At 40.1% G+C, this 17323-nt stretch overlaps 1 protein-coding gene across 4 annotated transcripts in view; it reads right to left on the bottom strand.

Moving 5' to 3' along the window:
• Positions 1 to 5427: 5427 nt before the first annotated feature.
• The window catches only part of LOC121296208 (integrin beta-4-like), a 45102-nt gene continuing 33206 nt past the window's right edge, over positions 5428 to 17323 (bottom strand). For 3 of the 4 annotated variants that reach the window (XM_041221506.1, XM_041221505.1, XM_041221508.1), the window contains exons 34-42: positions 16668 to 16871; positions 14918 to 15091; positions 13466 to 13579; positions 13023 to 13172; positions 9879 to 10067; positions 9246 to 9401; positions 8482 to 8646; positions 7815 to 7928; positions 5428 to 7001 (exon numbers count right to left, since the gene is read on the bottom strand). In XM_041221506.1, the coding sequence (XP_041077440.1) occupies positions 6865 to 7001; positions 7815 to 7928; positions 8482 to 8646; positions 9246 to 9401; positions 9879 to 10067; positions 13023 to 13172; positions 13466 to 13579; positions 14918 to 15091; positions 16668 to 16871 (1403 nt within the window). In that variant the 3' untranslated portion in view covers positions 5428 to 6864. The remainder of the gene's footprint in view (positions 7002 to 7814; positions 7929 to 8481; positions 8647 to 9245; positions 9402 to 9878; positions 10068 to 13022; positions 13173 to 13465; positions 13580 to 14917; positions 15092 to 16667; positions 16872 to 17323) is intronic. The other variant, XM_041221507.1, reaches the window with a different exon arrangement.

Genomic DNA, 17323 nt, shown 5'->3' with positions numbered 1-17323 from the left:
CCAATGACTTTGAAGTAGTTTGTATCTGCATAGTCTGTGGGTAATGCATCTGATTATCTTTTTCATCTGCAAGAGGACCTCAATAATCATATTAAAGCGATGGAGGAACTTACCTTGAAAGCTGATGCAGTAAAAGCAGAAATGTGTCAGGCTGATAAGGTCGTTAATCACTGTTGCAATGTTACTGTTACACCGTTGCAACGCTCGGCTGGCCGACTTGCGTGAAGGTTTAGAGGGGGACGATCCCACTGGCTACTTGCAAAGAGTACTCCCTCATTGGATTCCCTCTATCTCCTTAGCAACGTCTCCGATTGAGATTGTTAAGGTCCATCGCATCTACAGTGGCCCTGCAACTGGATCCAGCAAACCTTGCACGCTGCTGTTCAAGCTACTCCGCTACACCGACCAACAGACTGTACTCCGGGGAGCACGGGAAACACAGCTAAGTCAAGTGGATGGTCATCGCACGAGCTTCTTTGTGGATTACTTTCAAGCAACATCCACCAGGTGTAAGGTTTTTACGGTGGTCAAGACTAGGTATTGCCAGAAAGGAGTGGACAATTTCCAAATTTACCCTGCTGTGCTAAAGGTTTCATACAGAGGTGAAAAACTTTTGTTTGTATCTTCTGAAGAGGTAGAAACCTTTCTGTCTTATCTGACCAGCCGGATGCTTCTGCCCTCTAGGAGACCTCTTCAGTTTGAGTCATCTGTTATGGAAGAGGACTCTATTGCTAACAAGTTGGAGAATTGGAAACTTGTCTTTCCGAAAGGAAGACTCCACCCATCAATCTCATAAGTTACCTGTTTGACCAGTTAAATAGGTCTCCTGCCCACAAACCCCTATCATTTCTTTGTTTGGCACGCTTACCTGGCACTATTGATTTGACTCCTCGATCTGGCAGTCATGCTACGGCTCCTGAGAGCACAGATACTCCCGTTCGACCTATCCGCAAGAGAATGTCTCGGATGCCTCTTCAACATGCTGCTCCAATTAAAAAAAAGAAATACCAGTCATGGAAAATTCCTCAGCTTCTCAATACTCTGTACTCCAGGAATATTTCTTACACCACTGGTGCTTCCCGCGAGGACCTCATTTCCTTGCTAAATCAATCTGAGGCATCAACCTCCAAGTCTCCAGTTCTGTCTTGATTCAGCAAGGCCTCTACTGTTCAAGCTACCCATTTTATCAAAACAGCAGTTCAAGGGGCCTGGCTCTCCAAGGCTGATATTACAGATGCATTCAAAGTCATGCCCATTCATCCTTCCCATGGCATCTATTTGGAGTTCAATGGAAACAACAATTCTATTTCTCAGTTCGCCTCACGTTTGGTTGCAGGAGCAGTCCTCAAATCTTCAATTCACTATCTGAGGCATTGTGTTGGATTCTACTTAATAATTTGAAATTGCCATTGGTGCACAATCTATTAGATGACTTTCTATTAGTGGACTTTAAGGATCAGCCCCCTGCTCGTTCTATTAATATTTTAAGATCCTGCCTGGAATTTCTTAGGATTGAACTGGACTCCAAGGAAATGGAGGCAAGTCTTCCCCAAGACAAATTACGTCGCATTTCAGACATCTTAAAATCCTTTCAGTACAGAAAATCCAGTACTAAACATGAACTCCTCTACTGGGTCATCTTAATTTTGCTACAAGGATCATCCCACAAGGATGTTTTTTCATTTCTTTTCTGTTAAAATTAGCATCTTCTGTTGTTGAACTGCAACACCACTTCAACATCAATGTGGGGTGCTGGGCAGATATTAAACTATGGTCCCTTCTCTCCAACTGGAACGGCATTTCTCTATTTTACAACGACTTGCCTGCTTCTGCAGACTCTCTCGGTCTCTATACCGATGCTGCCCCTCACAGGGCTTCGGTGGTATTGCAGGCTCCAAGTGGTTCTATGAGAATTGGCTCCCCAAATTCTCGTCCCTAGCTTCCACAGAACAATCTTCAGCACTGTTTGAATTGTATCCTGTTATTGTCGCAGCCGTAATTTGGGGGCATAAATGGTCAAAAAAGGTCATAACATTTAACTGCGACAATCTCTCCACAGTAGCTATCATTAATAAAGGCAGATCATCTTCCTCTACAATCATGAAACTTATGAGGAAACTCACCTGGGTTTCAGTAATAGGGAACTTTAGAATCCAGGCAAAACACGTCCCAGGTTCAAAAAATATAATTGCGATCTCATTTTAATTTTCAGTAATTCCACGCCCTGTTTTCAGGACATAAGAACATAAGAACATAAGAAAGTTTACAAACGAGAGGAGGCCATTAGGCCCATCTTGCTCGTTTGGTTGTTAGTAGCTTATTGATCCCAGAATCTCATCAAGCAGCTTCTTGAAGGATCCCAGGGTGTCAGCTTCAACAACGTTACTGGGGAGTTGATTCCAGACCCTCACGATTCTCTATGTAAAAAAGTGCCTCCTATTTTATGTTCTGAATGCCCCTTTGTCTAATCTCCATTTGTGACCCCTGGTCCTTGTTTCTTTTTTCAAGTTGAAAAAGTCCCTTGGATGTACATTGTCAATAACTTTTAAAATTTTGAATGCTTGAATTAGGTCGCCGCGTAGTCTTCTTTGTTCAAGACTGAACAGATTCAATTCTTTTAGCCTGTCTGCATATGACATGCCTTTTAAACCCAGAATTATTTTGGTCGCTCTTCTTTGCACTCTTTCTAGAGCAGCAATATCTTTTTTATAGCGAGGTGACCAGAACTGAACACAATATTCAAGATGAGGTCTTACTAATGCATTGTACAATTTTAACATTACTTCCCTTGATTTAAATTCAACACTTTTCACAATGCGAGCATCTTGTTAGCCTTTTTTATAGCTTCCCCACATTGTCTAGATGAAGACATTTCTGAGTCAACAAAAACTCCTAGGTCTTTTTCATAGATTCCTTCTCCAATTTCAGTATCTCCCATATGATATTTATAATGTACATTTTTATTTCCTGCATGCAGTACCTTACACTTTTCTCTATTAAATGTAATTTGCCATCTGTCTGCCCAGTTCTGAATCTTGTCTAGATCATTTTGAATGACCTTTGCTGCTGCAACAGTGTTTGCCACTCCTTATTTTTGTGTCATCTGCAAATTTAACAAGTTTGCTTACTATACCAGAATCTAGACCATTAATGTAGATTAGGAATAGCAGAGGACCTAATACTGACCCCTGTGGTATTCCACTGGTTACCACACTCCATTCTGAGGTTTCTCCTCTAATCAGTACTTTCTGTTTTCTACATGTTAACCACTCCCTAATCCATGTACATGTGTTTCCTTGAATCCCTGCTGCGTTCAGTTTGAGAATTAATCTTTTATGTGAGACTTTCTGGAAATCTAAATAAACCATGTCATATGCTTTGCAATTATCCATTATCAATGTTGCATCCTTAGAAAAATCAAGAGGTTAGTTAGACACGATCTCCATTTCCTAAAACCATGTTGACTGTCTCCCAGGACACTGTTACCATATAGGTAATTTTCCATTTTGGATCTTATTATAGTTTCCATAAGTTTGCATATAATAGAAGTCAGGCTTACTGGTCTGTAGTTACTTGGTTCAGTTTTGTTTCCCTTTTTGTGGATCAGTATTACATTTGCAATTTTCCAGTCTGTCGGTACCACCCCTGTGTCAAGAGACTGTTGCATGATCTTGGTTAGTGGTTTGTAAATAACTTCTTTCATTTCTTTGAGTACTATTGGGAGGATATCATCCGGCCCAGGGGATTTGTTTATTTTAAGAGCTCCTAGTCCCTTTAACACTTCTGCCTTGGTTATGCTAAAATTATTTAAAACTGGATAGGAACTGGATGACATGTGGGGCATGTTGTCCATATCCTCCTTTGTAAAAACTTGTGAAAAGTAATCATTTAATATATTTGCGATTTTTTTTTCTTCATCTATGATTTTACCGTTTGTATCTCTAGACATTTAACCTCCTCTTTGAATGTTCTCTTGCTGTTGTAATATTGGAAAAAACATTTTGGAATTGGTTTTAGCCCCCTTAGCAATATTCCTCTACCGCATCCATGTCCACAGTTTAAGGACCTCATACTGTACTAAATCAAGTGTCTCCCAACAACCACATATCTGAATCTGCAGTCAATCTCATCAATCAATCAGTTTCACAAAACACCAGAGCTGCCTATAACACAAGGTGGCAGTCTTGCACCAAATATTGCTCCATGTCACATTCATGCCTCGCTTCCGAATCTTCCATTATAGAATTCATCTTTTATTGTTTTTTAAATCTCAATCTCTCCTTTTCCACCATATGCTAATACTTGTCAGGACTACAGTTTCACTCTCGCTTGCTTGGAATCATTATCCCTCCCCCATCTCATCTTCCTCGGATACAAATGCTGCTCCATGGGATTCAACAAACTGCTTCCAAACCTTCATCCTCCAAGTTGCCAATCACTAAGGAAGTCCTGGAATCCATAATCAACACTCTACGCTCAGGCTGTTTTTCTCTTTACAAAGATGCCCTCCTGGAAGCAATGTTCGCTTCGGTCTTCTGCAGATTTCTACGATGTGGCGAGATCACGTTCCGGAGCCAATCGTTCGATCCATCCTCGGACCTCTGCATTGGAGATCTCCATGGCCAATCCCAGGTCACGTATTCCTTACTTTTATTTATCCAAAATACATTGTATTACTTGTCCTGTTTCTACTCTTTCCAGATATCTGTTGCTGCGTCCAGTGGCCAGCAACCAGGATCCCCTGTTTCTCACCCCAGTGGGGATAGTGTCCAGGAACTGGTTCTGCGACCACCTTCGTCGGTGTCTCCTTCACGCTGGGCTTCCTCCTGACAACTACTCCGGACATTCATTCAGGATTGCTGCCGCTACTTCTGCTGCTTCGAGTAACATCGCTCCTCACCTAATCAAGGCTATGGGGAGATGGACTTCTGGTGCATACGAACTCTACATTCAGAAGAATGTCGAAGACATATTGGCACAAGAAATGTTATGTGGCTAACTGGATTAGTGGAGTCATTATTTTAGAACCCGGAGGAAGACTAAATACAGTAAATGTTCATTAAGTGCAATACGTGTAGAACATACTCATAGAAAACACTGTGTATAAAACCAGTGGATATGAAGAGAAAACATTTTATTAAAAACAGTAGAAAACAGTCCTGGAAGACTTCACACATTTGTTGAAATCTTGGGTCTGAAACATTTAATCAGGTTTCAGGGTACATAAGGCCCTTTTTATTTTATTGTGTTACATGTTCCCATTATTTTCCATCATCCACCTGCTCACATATGTAACAAATGGATTTACCACTGAGCAGGAGGATGATGGGAAATGTAGTTCTGAGAGGTCCATGCAGGTACATGGGAAGCCAGCTTGAGGCAGGGATGCAATTTAAAAGAAAATTAAAAAAAAAAAAAAAAAAAAAAATTAAACAATACACACATCTTACATAAACATTGAAAGACTGCAGTATGGTACTTAATGCAGCAGTGCCAATTGTACACAAACTGATCATTTTATCAGAAGCTTTGTGGTGGAGTTATAAACTACTGCACCGAAACATTACATAATATAAAACATTACTAGCATCTGTCCAAAATATTGACTTTAAAAAATAAGTTACCTCTTGTGCTATTTGCTATACTGTTCAGTCCCCAAGTAACCCACAGATGCAAATCGGCCAAGCAGAAATATATTACAAAAGAGTATTTGGCCTTGAAATCTTTTTATTAGACTTGTACTGTATATACAACTGGGGTATTTTCAAAAATCTGTAACATCATCACATATCTACTATCTAAAAAACATTTGGCTTCTTAGTCGTTTGGGGTAATTGCTTTGAAAAATAACTTTTAAAAAAAATGCATAAAATTGAGGATGGCCTTTTGAAAATACCTCCCCATGACCTTTCACTAGTATGAATACTTAAACCACCTATTAAATGTGTTAATTTAGAGTGATATAAAATAGGTATATTTGGTACATAGAATGTTTTGTCTTCCAAAGGTAGAAATGTGTTTAGTTTTGAGATGTCTTGTTACATTAAAAATAATTATATACATTTATTTTATTGTATTTTTTTTTTTTTTAGTAGTGTCTTTTATATAAAGCGATCTTACAGGGTCAGCCAAGCCCAGTCCCAGTAAATATGTTGTACTACGGCAGTTAATATAATCAATAATCTGATATTAACTTTCATGTTTTAGGCTACAAAAATGCATTAAAAAGGCAGCAATATACATTTATCATTTACACATGTGTATTGGCTGTGGGCTCTAGCTATTGGGCAAGTGTCTGAAAACTATTGGGTTTACTTTTAACCTATGTCATTTTTAGTTTCTTCTTAATATGTTTTTTACATACTAGTGCAAAGCAAGCTGAGTATTTTAAATTACTGGTTTTCACATCAGTTTTGACTTTTTTTAATGATTAATGTACAAAATATGTTTTCAAAAGTTAAAAGATACATACATTAATTGGTTCATGAAAAGGTTCATGTGCTAAAGAGACTACAAATGCAAATAAAGGGCAAAATCGAGTAACATTCACACACCTTGTATCATTGCAATGCATTTCTTGGACAGACTGGATCAACAAAGGAAACACCTGCCTGAAAACCATGTTTGTAATGTCCTTTGGTAAACCTCTTAGTGAAGTTTCTGATGAGATAATCCACTAGATTTTCAAAAAGCACTTAAACATGCTTCAAAAAAATTCCCATTACTGAGCAATGCTGAAAATTACATTTATATAACAGATTATTATTATAAATTTTGATACATCTGTAATTGGCATCAGCAACAGAGTAATAAAAAAATAAACAAATCACTAATCAAGAAGGTTCTATAAAGCTGAAGGGAGCCTCAAGCCTTGTAGAACTTCTCTATCTTTTTGGTGACGGTGCCTCCAGACATCATGGTCATGCTGCTGACGATTTCTTTAGTGACTTGCCGGGTGACAGTTCCCCCCGACGTGTGTTGTGAGGTTATCATACCTCCATCTGCAGGAGGAGCAACAGAAGAACATAGGCACATTTATGAATGAGAGGAGACCATGTGGCCCATCTAGGCTTACTAGATCTCAAAACTTTGTCAAAAGATCCAGATGATTCAGCATCAACAACATTATTAGGTAATCCATTCTATGCCCCTCCCTTTAATATCTCCCCTTAATTTCCATTTATGTATTGGTTAACTTTGTCTTTGTTCCAGGCTAAGTAGATTCAGTTCTTTAAGCCTGTCTCTGTAGCTCAGTCCTTTAAACCCTGAGATTAGTCTGGTTGCTCTCCTTTGGTCTCTCTCCGGGGCCACAATGTCCTTTTGATGCTGTAGCGGCCAGAATTGCACACGGTTTGCCTTTTTGATTGCTTTCCTGCATTTGTCTGGTTGCTGACAGCAAGGGGTCTCTTCCAACACCAACACCATTTGGATCCTACATGTCTGAGTTTACACTTTACACTTTATATTTTATTTGCATTACATTTCAAGCTGAGCAGAACCCATCAGCAATCTAAGGGGGCAAGATGCAGGTCGGGCTTATGACACCAGGCTTCGGTGGTCTCAACCCCCCTGGACAATTTATTGGAGTACAATAGAATAGCTCTGTGACAAGGTGAAGACCCTGCATATTAATATTATATATCTTTTCTATTAGAGCAGTATTTGGAATTAAATAATCTGAGAATGTTACAGGACTGTGTTTGACCTGATTGGAGGGGAAATGAAAAGTAGCAGGCTATATAAGACTACAACTCATTATCTTAGCCCCACCAACAAAATGCAACATGGTTGAATGAACATTCGTTATTTGTTACCTGAGAAACAGGGGTCATTGAATGTTGTGTGGGTGGTCTTTGTGGTGATCTCCCCAGGAAGGTTGTATACTTCCCTTCTCATCATCTGCTGGTTACCAAAATGGGAGAAGTTCGCTAAATGGAAAAGAGTCTCTGATCAGGAACTGTGATGCAAAGCATTGGCTTGTGAGTGCATAAGACACAATGATAAGATCTCATCAATGATATTACTGGTATGTACAGAATATCGTACACAATATCAATATATACTGATACCCAGAGCACGAGGGGTGAGAGTGGGTGAAAATCAGCTTGTATCTTACATAGAACCGTAATATATATTGAAATTAGCATAACTATAGACTATAGTTAGTTTGTATCAGACGGAAATGATTTTGCATTCAAACTGACTGACAACATATCTATTCTATATATTCTAAGCATATACAGCCTTATATAATGCTATATTGAAATGTTATACTGCTACAGTTTTATTTCTTTTTTTATTCCTACTTTGCATTAAAAGGTCAATTGAATCACAGAACACAATGATTCATTGGGCCCCCTGACCCAGCTAACCAAGATTACCAACAGTGTAAACCAATAGAGAATTCTCAGGCAGTGCTGCCTCATAGCCCTAGAAAAAGCAACAGAGCTGGAGAGACAAGGCAAGGGTGAGAGAGCGTACCTCCGTCCTGTGACTCAATGGTGATGATGCCCTCCCTCTCAGGCCCAAAGCCCTGGGTGGTCTTGGCCTGAACTTTGAACTTGTAGGGCATGTTTTCGTTCAGGTTGGGGACAGTCAGGGTGGTCTCAGAGCTGTCCCCGTTCACCTGGAAGGAGCGCACCTCTCCTAGAACACAGAAAAGAAGACAGGCTTATGAGCACCGCAAGGGGCATGACACTTCTTGTGTCACAAATCATTTTCTTAAATAAGTGTATTTACCATGTTAATTCATTATAAAATAGATATCAATAGTCCAATCACTTAAACTAAAACGCAGAGATGTCCGACTCCTCCCCAATATTGCATTTTGATTGGTAAGTGGATTTCCCATTCAAGGCACTTAACAATATAGAAAATATTACAGTACAGCAAAAGTGCTAATAAATCAATACTGTATTTAAGCATGACTCATGTTTAATGACCAAAATACTGAAGCTGTATTTTGCAGCTTGTTTAAAACATCTTTGCTATTATTCAGTCAGCTTTTCATTTTCGTAAACTAAGCTTACTTTATGTAACAGTTTTGTTACATAAAGTAACAAGACAACAACACAGCTCTTTTAGTCAAATTGTGTATTCAAAATTAACATTTTTTTCAGTGCTGTTTTGCTTAGTTTAAAAAAGTTTTAATTAACGGTTTCAATACACTTTTCAGAACTTAATGGACTTGGACAAGAGTTGACTTAAGGCCCTTTGTCCTGACAAATCAAAAGCAGCTCATTTACCTCCGCCGTGGAGCTGCTCACAGGTCACCATGTAGCCCAGGATGTCTCCATTGGGCTTGCGTGGCTTGTCCCAGCTCAGCTGCAGCTCTTCGGGACTCAGGGCAGTGAAGACCAGAGGTCCAGGCGCATTTGGTGTGCTCAGAGTGAAGGGAGAGCCTGCAGGGGAGAAGAAGACGGGCTTGAAAGAAAACCTGAGTCATGAGTTCATAATGCTACAGGCTTTAAACAAGTCTTCAGATGAGTCTGATTCTGAAGTGTATTATACTTATTATTTATTTATTATTTACAGGTGTTTTTATTTGTCTGGTTTTGCCAGTGCCAATCAACACTTCCTCCACAATCCCCAGCGAAGACCAACGTCTTTGCACAGCCACAACACTGCACTCCGAACTATAAGACTTTTACCAAGTCAGCCTCTTAGGGGCCACCCTAATTTTATTATTCCATTAAAATATACTTTTATTCTTTTAATATTAGGATGGGCCATTATTTTCCCTCTTTTACAATTCTATTAATAATAAATACATTCAGAATTACAAGTCGCTGCGAGGGCAGCAGGCAAACGATGTATCATTTCCTAGTTCACTGGTTGCGCCTGTTCCCTGGGTATGGGCTGAGTGTTGCTACAGTTACCTGGCACAGGGCTCAGGGGGCTGTTGGGGTCCACCTGTGACTCAATGGTGATGACCCCCTCTCGCTCTGGGCCCCAGCCTTCCTCACTGTGCGCCTTCACCTTGAAAACATATGAGTGGTTTGGCAGCAGCTCCTTCACCACCACTGAGTTCTCAGCAGGGTTTGGGATGTCGATTCGCTTCACATCACCTGAAAGAAATCATACCGCTGTCAATTCAACTGCTGGGACCTTCTGAGGTTGGTGGCTGTAACATTGAACAATGACATGTTACAAAATCCTTCTGTTCTCATTAGGAATCCTCTGGAGTTTAAATTGAGAATCATTTGATCGGGTCCACACAAATCTCATTTAGAATGTTTTTTCCCAAAAACTTTTCCAATAATTTCCTTGCCGTCATCAGAAGATGAGCGTCACCAGATTGAATGTGAGCATACAAGTTTATCAAACATGTAAGCATGTATTTGTAAGCATCGCTGAATAAACAGATAACATAACAGCCCTCCAGAACTATTAAACACTTAACAGTGCTGAATTAGAAATACTAAAATAAACTAAAATTAAATGACAGATGTTTTGAATAGACACTTTTTAAATGTCTTTGGCAAAAGCACACTAGCAGACATCCTGTATATCTGCTCACCAATGCTCATAAATACATTTTTAGCTTTATTAACGTTACTGGTTTTTATCTTTTGGTTCATGATTTCTATTTTTACATTAAAGATTATTACATTCTAAACATTACTACACTATTTTTTACAGCTAAACGGCTTCTTTCTGGTACTTTTGGCTTTGTTCGGATTTCAGCTAGATCATTAGAAGAGCCTGAACTACAATAGGATTGGGTAGCATGAAGCAGCAACAATTTACATCCATAAAGCAATATTTGCATATTTCAAATTGAAGTATAAAATGCAAAACCAAAAGATCTTCCAAAGAATTAAAAATGGCTAATATTGTCAGTTCTAATAAGAGGCAAGGAACTAGATTTTAAAACCTTGTGGAAATTACATTTATGACAGCGTTTCACTGTTAACAATCTGTAGACAGATTTTACATGTTATATTAGGAGGCAGATTGACCTCTGATGGTTGTTAAGAGTGCAGTCGTGCAAACCAGTGGCGCTTTGTGACAGGTCTAACACAAAGGGAATACTAGAAACATCATTATGACTGATTTAAAAGGCCATCCCACTGCCCTGAATATAGTATGTCATCAAAAAATAAATCTGAGCAGATAAAGATTGTTTTTACTTTGACTAGGCCTTTCCAAAACTTTAAATTTCTTGTTCTTCAACTATTCTGACGTAGACTTGCTTGTTTGTTTTGGATGCTGCATGACCCAGCTGCGCTTCAGCTTCAGCTCACAGACAGGTGGCCTGACATTCTCTTGCAGAATTCTCTGATACAGAGCTGAAGTCATGGTTCCTTCAATGAAGGAAAGTCGTCCAGGTCCTGATGCAGCAAAGCATCCCCAAATCATGACACTACCACCACCATGCTTGACCGTTGGTATGAAGTTACTGTGGAATGCAGTGTTTGGTTTTTGCCAGACATAACGGGGCCCATGTTAGCCAAATGTTCCACCTTTGACTCATCTGTCCATATAACATTGTTCCAGGACTCGAGGATCATCCAGGTGCTTTTTGGCAAATTTGAGATGAGCATTCATGTTCTTTTTAGTGAGTAGTGGTTTCCGCCTTGCTACTCTGCCATGAATCTCATTTTTGCCCAATGTCTTTATGATGATGGAGTCATGAACACTGACCTTAGCCAAGGTGTGAGAGGCCTGCAGATCACTGGATGTTGTTCTAGGGTTCTTTGTGATGTCCTGGACAATTTTACACCTTGCTCTTGGAGAGATTTTGGCAGGATGGACACTCGTGGGAAGATTCACTAATGTCCCAAACTTTTTCCATTTGGACAACATGGCTCTGGCTGTGGTTTGGTGGAGCTCCAGAGCCTTATAAATGGCTTTGTAACCTTTCTAGACTGATAGGCATCAACAACTTTTTTACAGAGGTCTTCAGGAATTTCTTTTAATCGTGGCATGATGTGCATCTAGAACGTGGGCTGACAGCTTCACTCTGATGGTAATGGCCAAAGTTAATCAGATTTATATTGGGCAAGGCTGGCCCAAATCAGGCCTCATTGTTAACCAAAGTATTCAAACAGCTGATCCTAATTATCCCTTTAATTGTGTTGAGTTAACTAGGGAGGCAATAACTTTTTCACACCTAAAGATTGCATATTTGATTACCTAGCACACCAAACAAATGAAAGAAGCACCAAACTTTGGTGTCATTTTCTCTTCAAGACTCCACTACAACACACAAAAAGATCTGACCAAATTCAATGTGAAAAATTTGCAAAAATGCAGAAAATCAGACAGGGGGCAAATACATTTTCATGGCACTAAGTTAAATATCAGGATAATTAATTGTTTTAAAAAAACAAAAACAACTACAAGCCTTGGACAAGTAATTTCAAATCTCTTTTTCTTTTTTTCATAAGTCAGTGTTGAATTTTTTCTAGAGCCAGTGCTATCTAATGATCTGCCACTTTAGATCAAGTTTTGCTGGCATTACACTGCCTGTGCATTGAATGGTGCTGGCAGTCACTAATATAAAGGCACTTTGTCTATCACAGGCAAGCAGAACTGAATATACCCTGGGGATTTATGGAATTACACGCACATATCACCACACACAGGCATGTAATATTACTCAATATCACCGTTAACAGAGAAGGACAAGAAAAAATGTCAGCTCACACTGAGGTTCAAGGGGGCATTGATCAATTTTGCCAGAAAATGTCATGACAGAGGTCCCCTGTTACAAATACGTAAGCAAGCAGAGGGTAAAAGATTTTCTTGGACAGGTATTTGAAGACATCGACTTGTTTTGGTCATCATCCTACATTAATGCTGTAACAAATACTGCTGATGCTGAGCGCAGCAACTCGCTATATAATCTCGTCCTGTCCAATCGGAGGTGTTCTCTTTTCGGAAGACAAACTGAAAGCGCTGCTGTTTCTTTATTTCAATCTTGGTATTTAGAAAAAATTGATGTTAAAAAAAGTTCCACTGGTTCCACTGGTAAAGTATCATTCATTGAGTGCAGTGTGTGATGCAGAGCCACTGACCTCCGCTGATGAGCTGGTAGAGGATGCAGTATCCCTGAACCGCCTTCTCACAGTGAGGCTCCTGCCAGCTCACTTTCAGGGAGGTGGGGCCTAGTGCAGAGAAGACCAGACGTGTGGGTGTGTCCGGAACACCAGGGGGCAGTCTAGGGTCTGCAGGCACAGAGAGACAGTGAGATTGAAAGATACTCTTATAGAATGTGTAACTATTATCTATCCCCACACTGTCTCCTCACTCCCCCAGCAACATCATGTCTAGTTTGAGGAGCACATTGAATGCACTCCTCCTTCTCTCTCTCCTCACCCCCCCTCCCCTCTTCCCTCATCACTCCCGCTCCCCTCTCCCTTCTTTCTCCTCACTCCATCTCACCTCTCCCCTTCGCTTTCCACTTCCCTCTCCTCACTCCTCTCTCCCCATGGTAACCCCCCTCTCTCTCCTCACTCACCCTGCAGCATGTTCAGGTTCTGTAACACATCGTTCACATCCTCTGACTGGGTGTGGCCCCTCATGCTGTGGGAGATGCTATAGTTTACCATCTTCTTGCTGTACCCAGAAAGTCCTAGAGGCAACAGAAAAGCATCTTGATTAACAGTGATTCCCCTCGGTCTAGTGGGTAAAACCGGATAACACCATCACACCGAAGGGCTTGCGTACTGTACAGGAAACAGGTGGAGATCCCATGCATGCCAAGGAAAAGCATGCTTTTAAGAAGTTAGATGAGAAAATATTTTTTGTCCTACAACAGAGCGTGTATTTGTAAGCATCACTGAATAAACAGTTTACATAACAGCCCTCCAAAACTATTAAACACTTAACAGTGCTGAATTAGAAATACTAAAAGAAACTAAAATTCAATGACAGATGTTTTGAATAGACACTTTTTAAATGTCTTTGGCAAAAGCACACTAGCAGAAATCCTGTATATCTGCTCACCAATGCTCACAAATACATTTTCCTGCCTCTTTTTTTAGCTTTATTAACATTACTGGTTCTTTTTTATCTTTTGGTTCATGATTTCTATTTTTACATTAAAGATTATTACTTCTAAACATTACTACACAATTTTTTACAGATAAACGGCTTCTTTCTGGTACCTTTGGCTTTGTTAGGATTTCAGCTAGATCATTAGAAGGAGCCTGAACTACAACAGGATTGGGTAGCATGAAGCAGCAGCTACTTTACATCCATAAAGCAATATTTGCATATTTCAGATTGAAGTATAAAATGCAAAACCAAAAGATCTTCCAAAGAAGAAAAAATGGCTAATATTGTCAGTTCTAATAAGAGGCAAGGAACTGGATTTTAAAACCTTGTCGGAATGATTTGTCTGGCGGTATCAAATACAATATTACAATACTGTTTTAGTTTTCCATATGGAAGAGCAGTATTTAAATATGGTTTATGACAGCGCTTCATTGTTAACAATCTGTAGACAGATTTTACATGTTATAATAGGAGGCAGATTGACCTCTGATGGTTGTTAAGAGTGCAGTCGTGCAAACCAGTGGCACTTTGTGACAGGTCTAACACAAAGGGAATACTAAAAACATCACTGTGACTGGTTTAAAAGGCCATCCCACTGCTCTGATTATTGTGTGTCCTCAAAAAATAAATCTGAGCACATAATAAAGATTTTTTTTTTATATGATAAACATTAGTTTTATAGCACATTCATTTGTGTTGATGTTGCTTTGAATCCTTGACAAAATTGAAACTAGAGCTGCTCTGCTGCTCTGCTGTTTAGATTGTAGAGCTGTTTAAAACGTGCATCTGTTGAAAAGATAAGATAAGGACTTGACAGACCGTGGGGGTTAATGAAATTGCAGAGTTTCTGTAACAGAAAGAAGTAACAGTAACTGTAAAGGCATGCAATCCCATCTTTGTTATCGTCTGATACCTAGACTCTCAGAGAACCCACTCGGTTCATCGGCCATGACAATAGAATCCCGCACACCATCGTCTCCATAGTAACCCTTCATCTCAGTCCGCGTCCTGAGAACCACTTCGTCTGTCCTGAAACCACTCCTCCCAGTATCTTCTTCTCTGTGGGTGTGTAACCTCCCTGGGACCTCTAGATGGGACGGTGAGACACAAGAGAGCCAATGAGGCAAAGCGGCAGCACACACACACACACACACACACACATAAACACACAGACAGACACACACTCCAGACATTTCACATGGCAACGCACTCAGGACTGGTATTGAGGAGTAGCACTTGTATTCAGTTGTCTGTCTCTGTTTGAAGTACAGAACAAACTGTCTAATCCAACCCCTCTACCAATCAGCATTCTGTATAATTCAGCATAATTTGTGAGTCTCTCATCCAAATCCTTATTGAAAATAACGGTGTGATACTCTCTACAATTCAGAACCTGTCTATTATAGAATCCTGCATGATTAGTAAACTTTGTCTGACATCAATGTAACTCTTCATTGACAGCAAATCCTTGTTTACATAATGGAGAAGGTAAAGTTACATTTTTTTTAAGTGGTTTGTAATTTCTACTTTTTTTCTACCTTTTTTGAGGTAGAGTATTAGATTTTACTGTGCCTGTGTTAACCAGCACACTGCATAAAACGGCACGATTTTGCAGCCCCCAGCAATGCCAGATTAGACAGGTTTTACTGTATCAGTGAAGGTCTGCCCTGGTTTTAATCTGGTCAATGGTGGTAGCTGTGTTGGTTCTGCTGTTTTATAAGACTATAATGTTCAATATCAGTCCAGCACATTCTTAGTCTTTTTCACTGTAAAATCTCTGCCTATTAGCTGCTGTCTTCAGTAAAACTGAACTGTTAAATATATCTGCTGCTTAATCAGTAACTGTGATAGGGGAGACCTGTGCTGGCTATCAGACACTTAAATGAGCCTGCAGGGGAGGGGTCGGAAGCCCCGTGGGATCAGCCTGCCAATCATGGCAGTGACACAGAGAGGTTGGGTGAGAGTGTGTGGTGATCTTAATACAGTAAATACAGTAAATACAGTACAATCGTAAATCTCGAAAAACTACTCACTTTTAAATCTTTTGTAGTCATTTTTGTATTACTTTAGTATAAATACATGTTAATTTGGATTTATGTGTTGTTTTTTTCTGACTTTATGTGAACACATTTGCTCGTTTTCCCATTGGAAATAGTGATATTTTGAAATATCACTGTCCTGGTCACAAAAAGCAAAGTTTGTGGGGAATAATAGCCATTTTCTATACTTTTGAGGCATAAGCAATTAGGAAATAACACTTACTACCCAGGAACAAAAATTGTGTTACATAGTGTAATAGTGACTGACTGCTGGGATGCTGAAGAGCCGTGGTTATAAAATCTTGAACAATTTCCATAGCAGGCTATGTTTAGGTGTATTTTATTTATTATCGACTTCAATATGAGCATGTATACACTAGAGCATGTATCCACCATGAAACCAGAAATACTGGTGAAAGATCCTGGTAATAGTTGAAAAGAAAGTACTATTAAAAAGAGGAATGACCATGACATCTTATAACACGTTCTGTTGTATAAAGGGCGAGCTTATAAAAGGAGCACTGTATAACTGTATAGCAAATCCATCTTATTACACTGGGATTCATTATGAAGCTGTGGCAATTGAGGTAATTAAGTTAACAACACAAAAGAATGTGTACTAACCTTGCCCAGGCATTAGAGTTGTGTGGTACTCCTTGGTAATGGTAGACCCCCCTCCTCCAATGGTGCGGGTCTCGAACTGGCTGTTCAAACTCATCTGGCTGTTGGGACTCAGCTGCTTGTAACTTGTGGTTGTTGTCCGAGAGAGGGAGCCACCTCCTCCCTGGTAGAGGTAGCTTTGATCCCACCTGTCATTCGTGAACTGATCTGCAAGACAATCAGGAACAAGAAGCTGCTCATTGAAGTCTCCAAAATCTGTGTTTTTCGAAGCTGTGCCCAAGATTCCTTAGACATACACCAGAAAGAAAAAAAAATGCACCCAGACGGGTCATCAACTGCTGCTTGAAGCCTAAGTTGATGCAAGCAGAGCTCTTGTATCAGCACCCAAGTTTGGTAAGAGAAAAGCTTTTTGAGAGGGTCTAGACAGTGTGGCAGTGTGCAGGGACTGGAGCTCTGCACGCCTGGGAGCTTCGATGGGTGGAGCTCCGGGGGACACATGCTGCTACCAGGAGGTCTTCACCTTGCTGAGGGCCCGTGCCCACAATCCTGCCAGTCCAGCCAGGTGTAGGGGCTACCCTGGCATTCAGAAGACTGGCCTCTAGTTCCCCGCTGGCACTGTTCTCTACATCTGAGCTAGGCGGCTGCTGGATCACGTCAGC

The sequence above is a fragment of the Polyodon spathula genome, chromosome 21 (assembly GCF_017654505.1).
Source record: "Polyodon spathula isolate WHYD16114869_AA chromosome 21, ASM1765450v1, whole genome shotgun sequence".
Lineage (NCBI taxonomy): Eukaryota > Metazoa > Chordata > Actinopteri > Acipenseriformes > Polyodontidae > Polyodon > Polyodon spathula.
The sequence above is the reverse complement of the archived record's forward strand: the minus strand, read 5'-3'. Positions and strand labels throughout refer to the sequence as shown.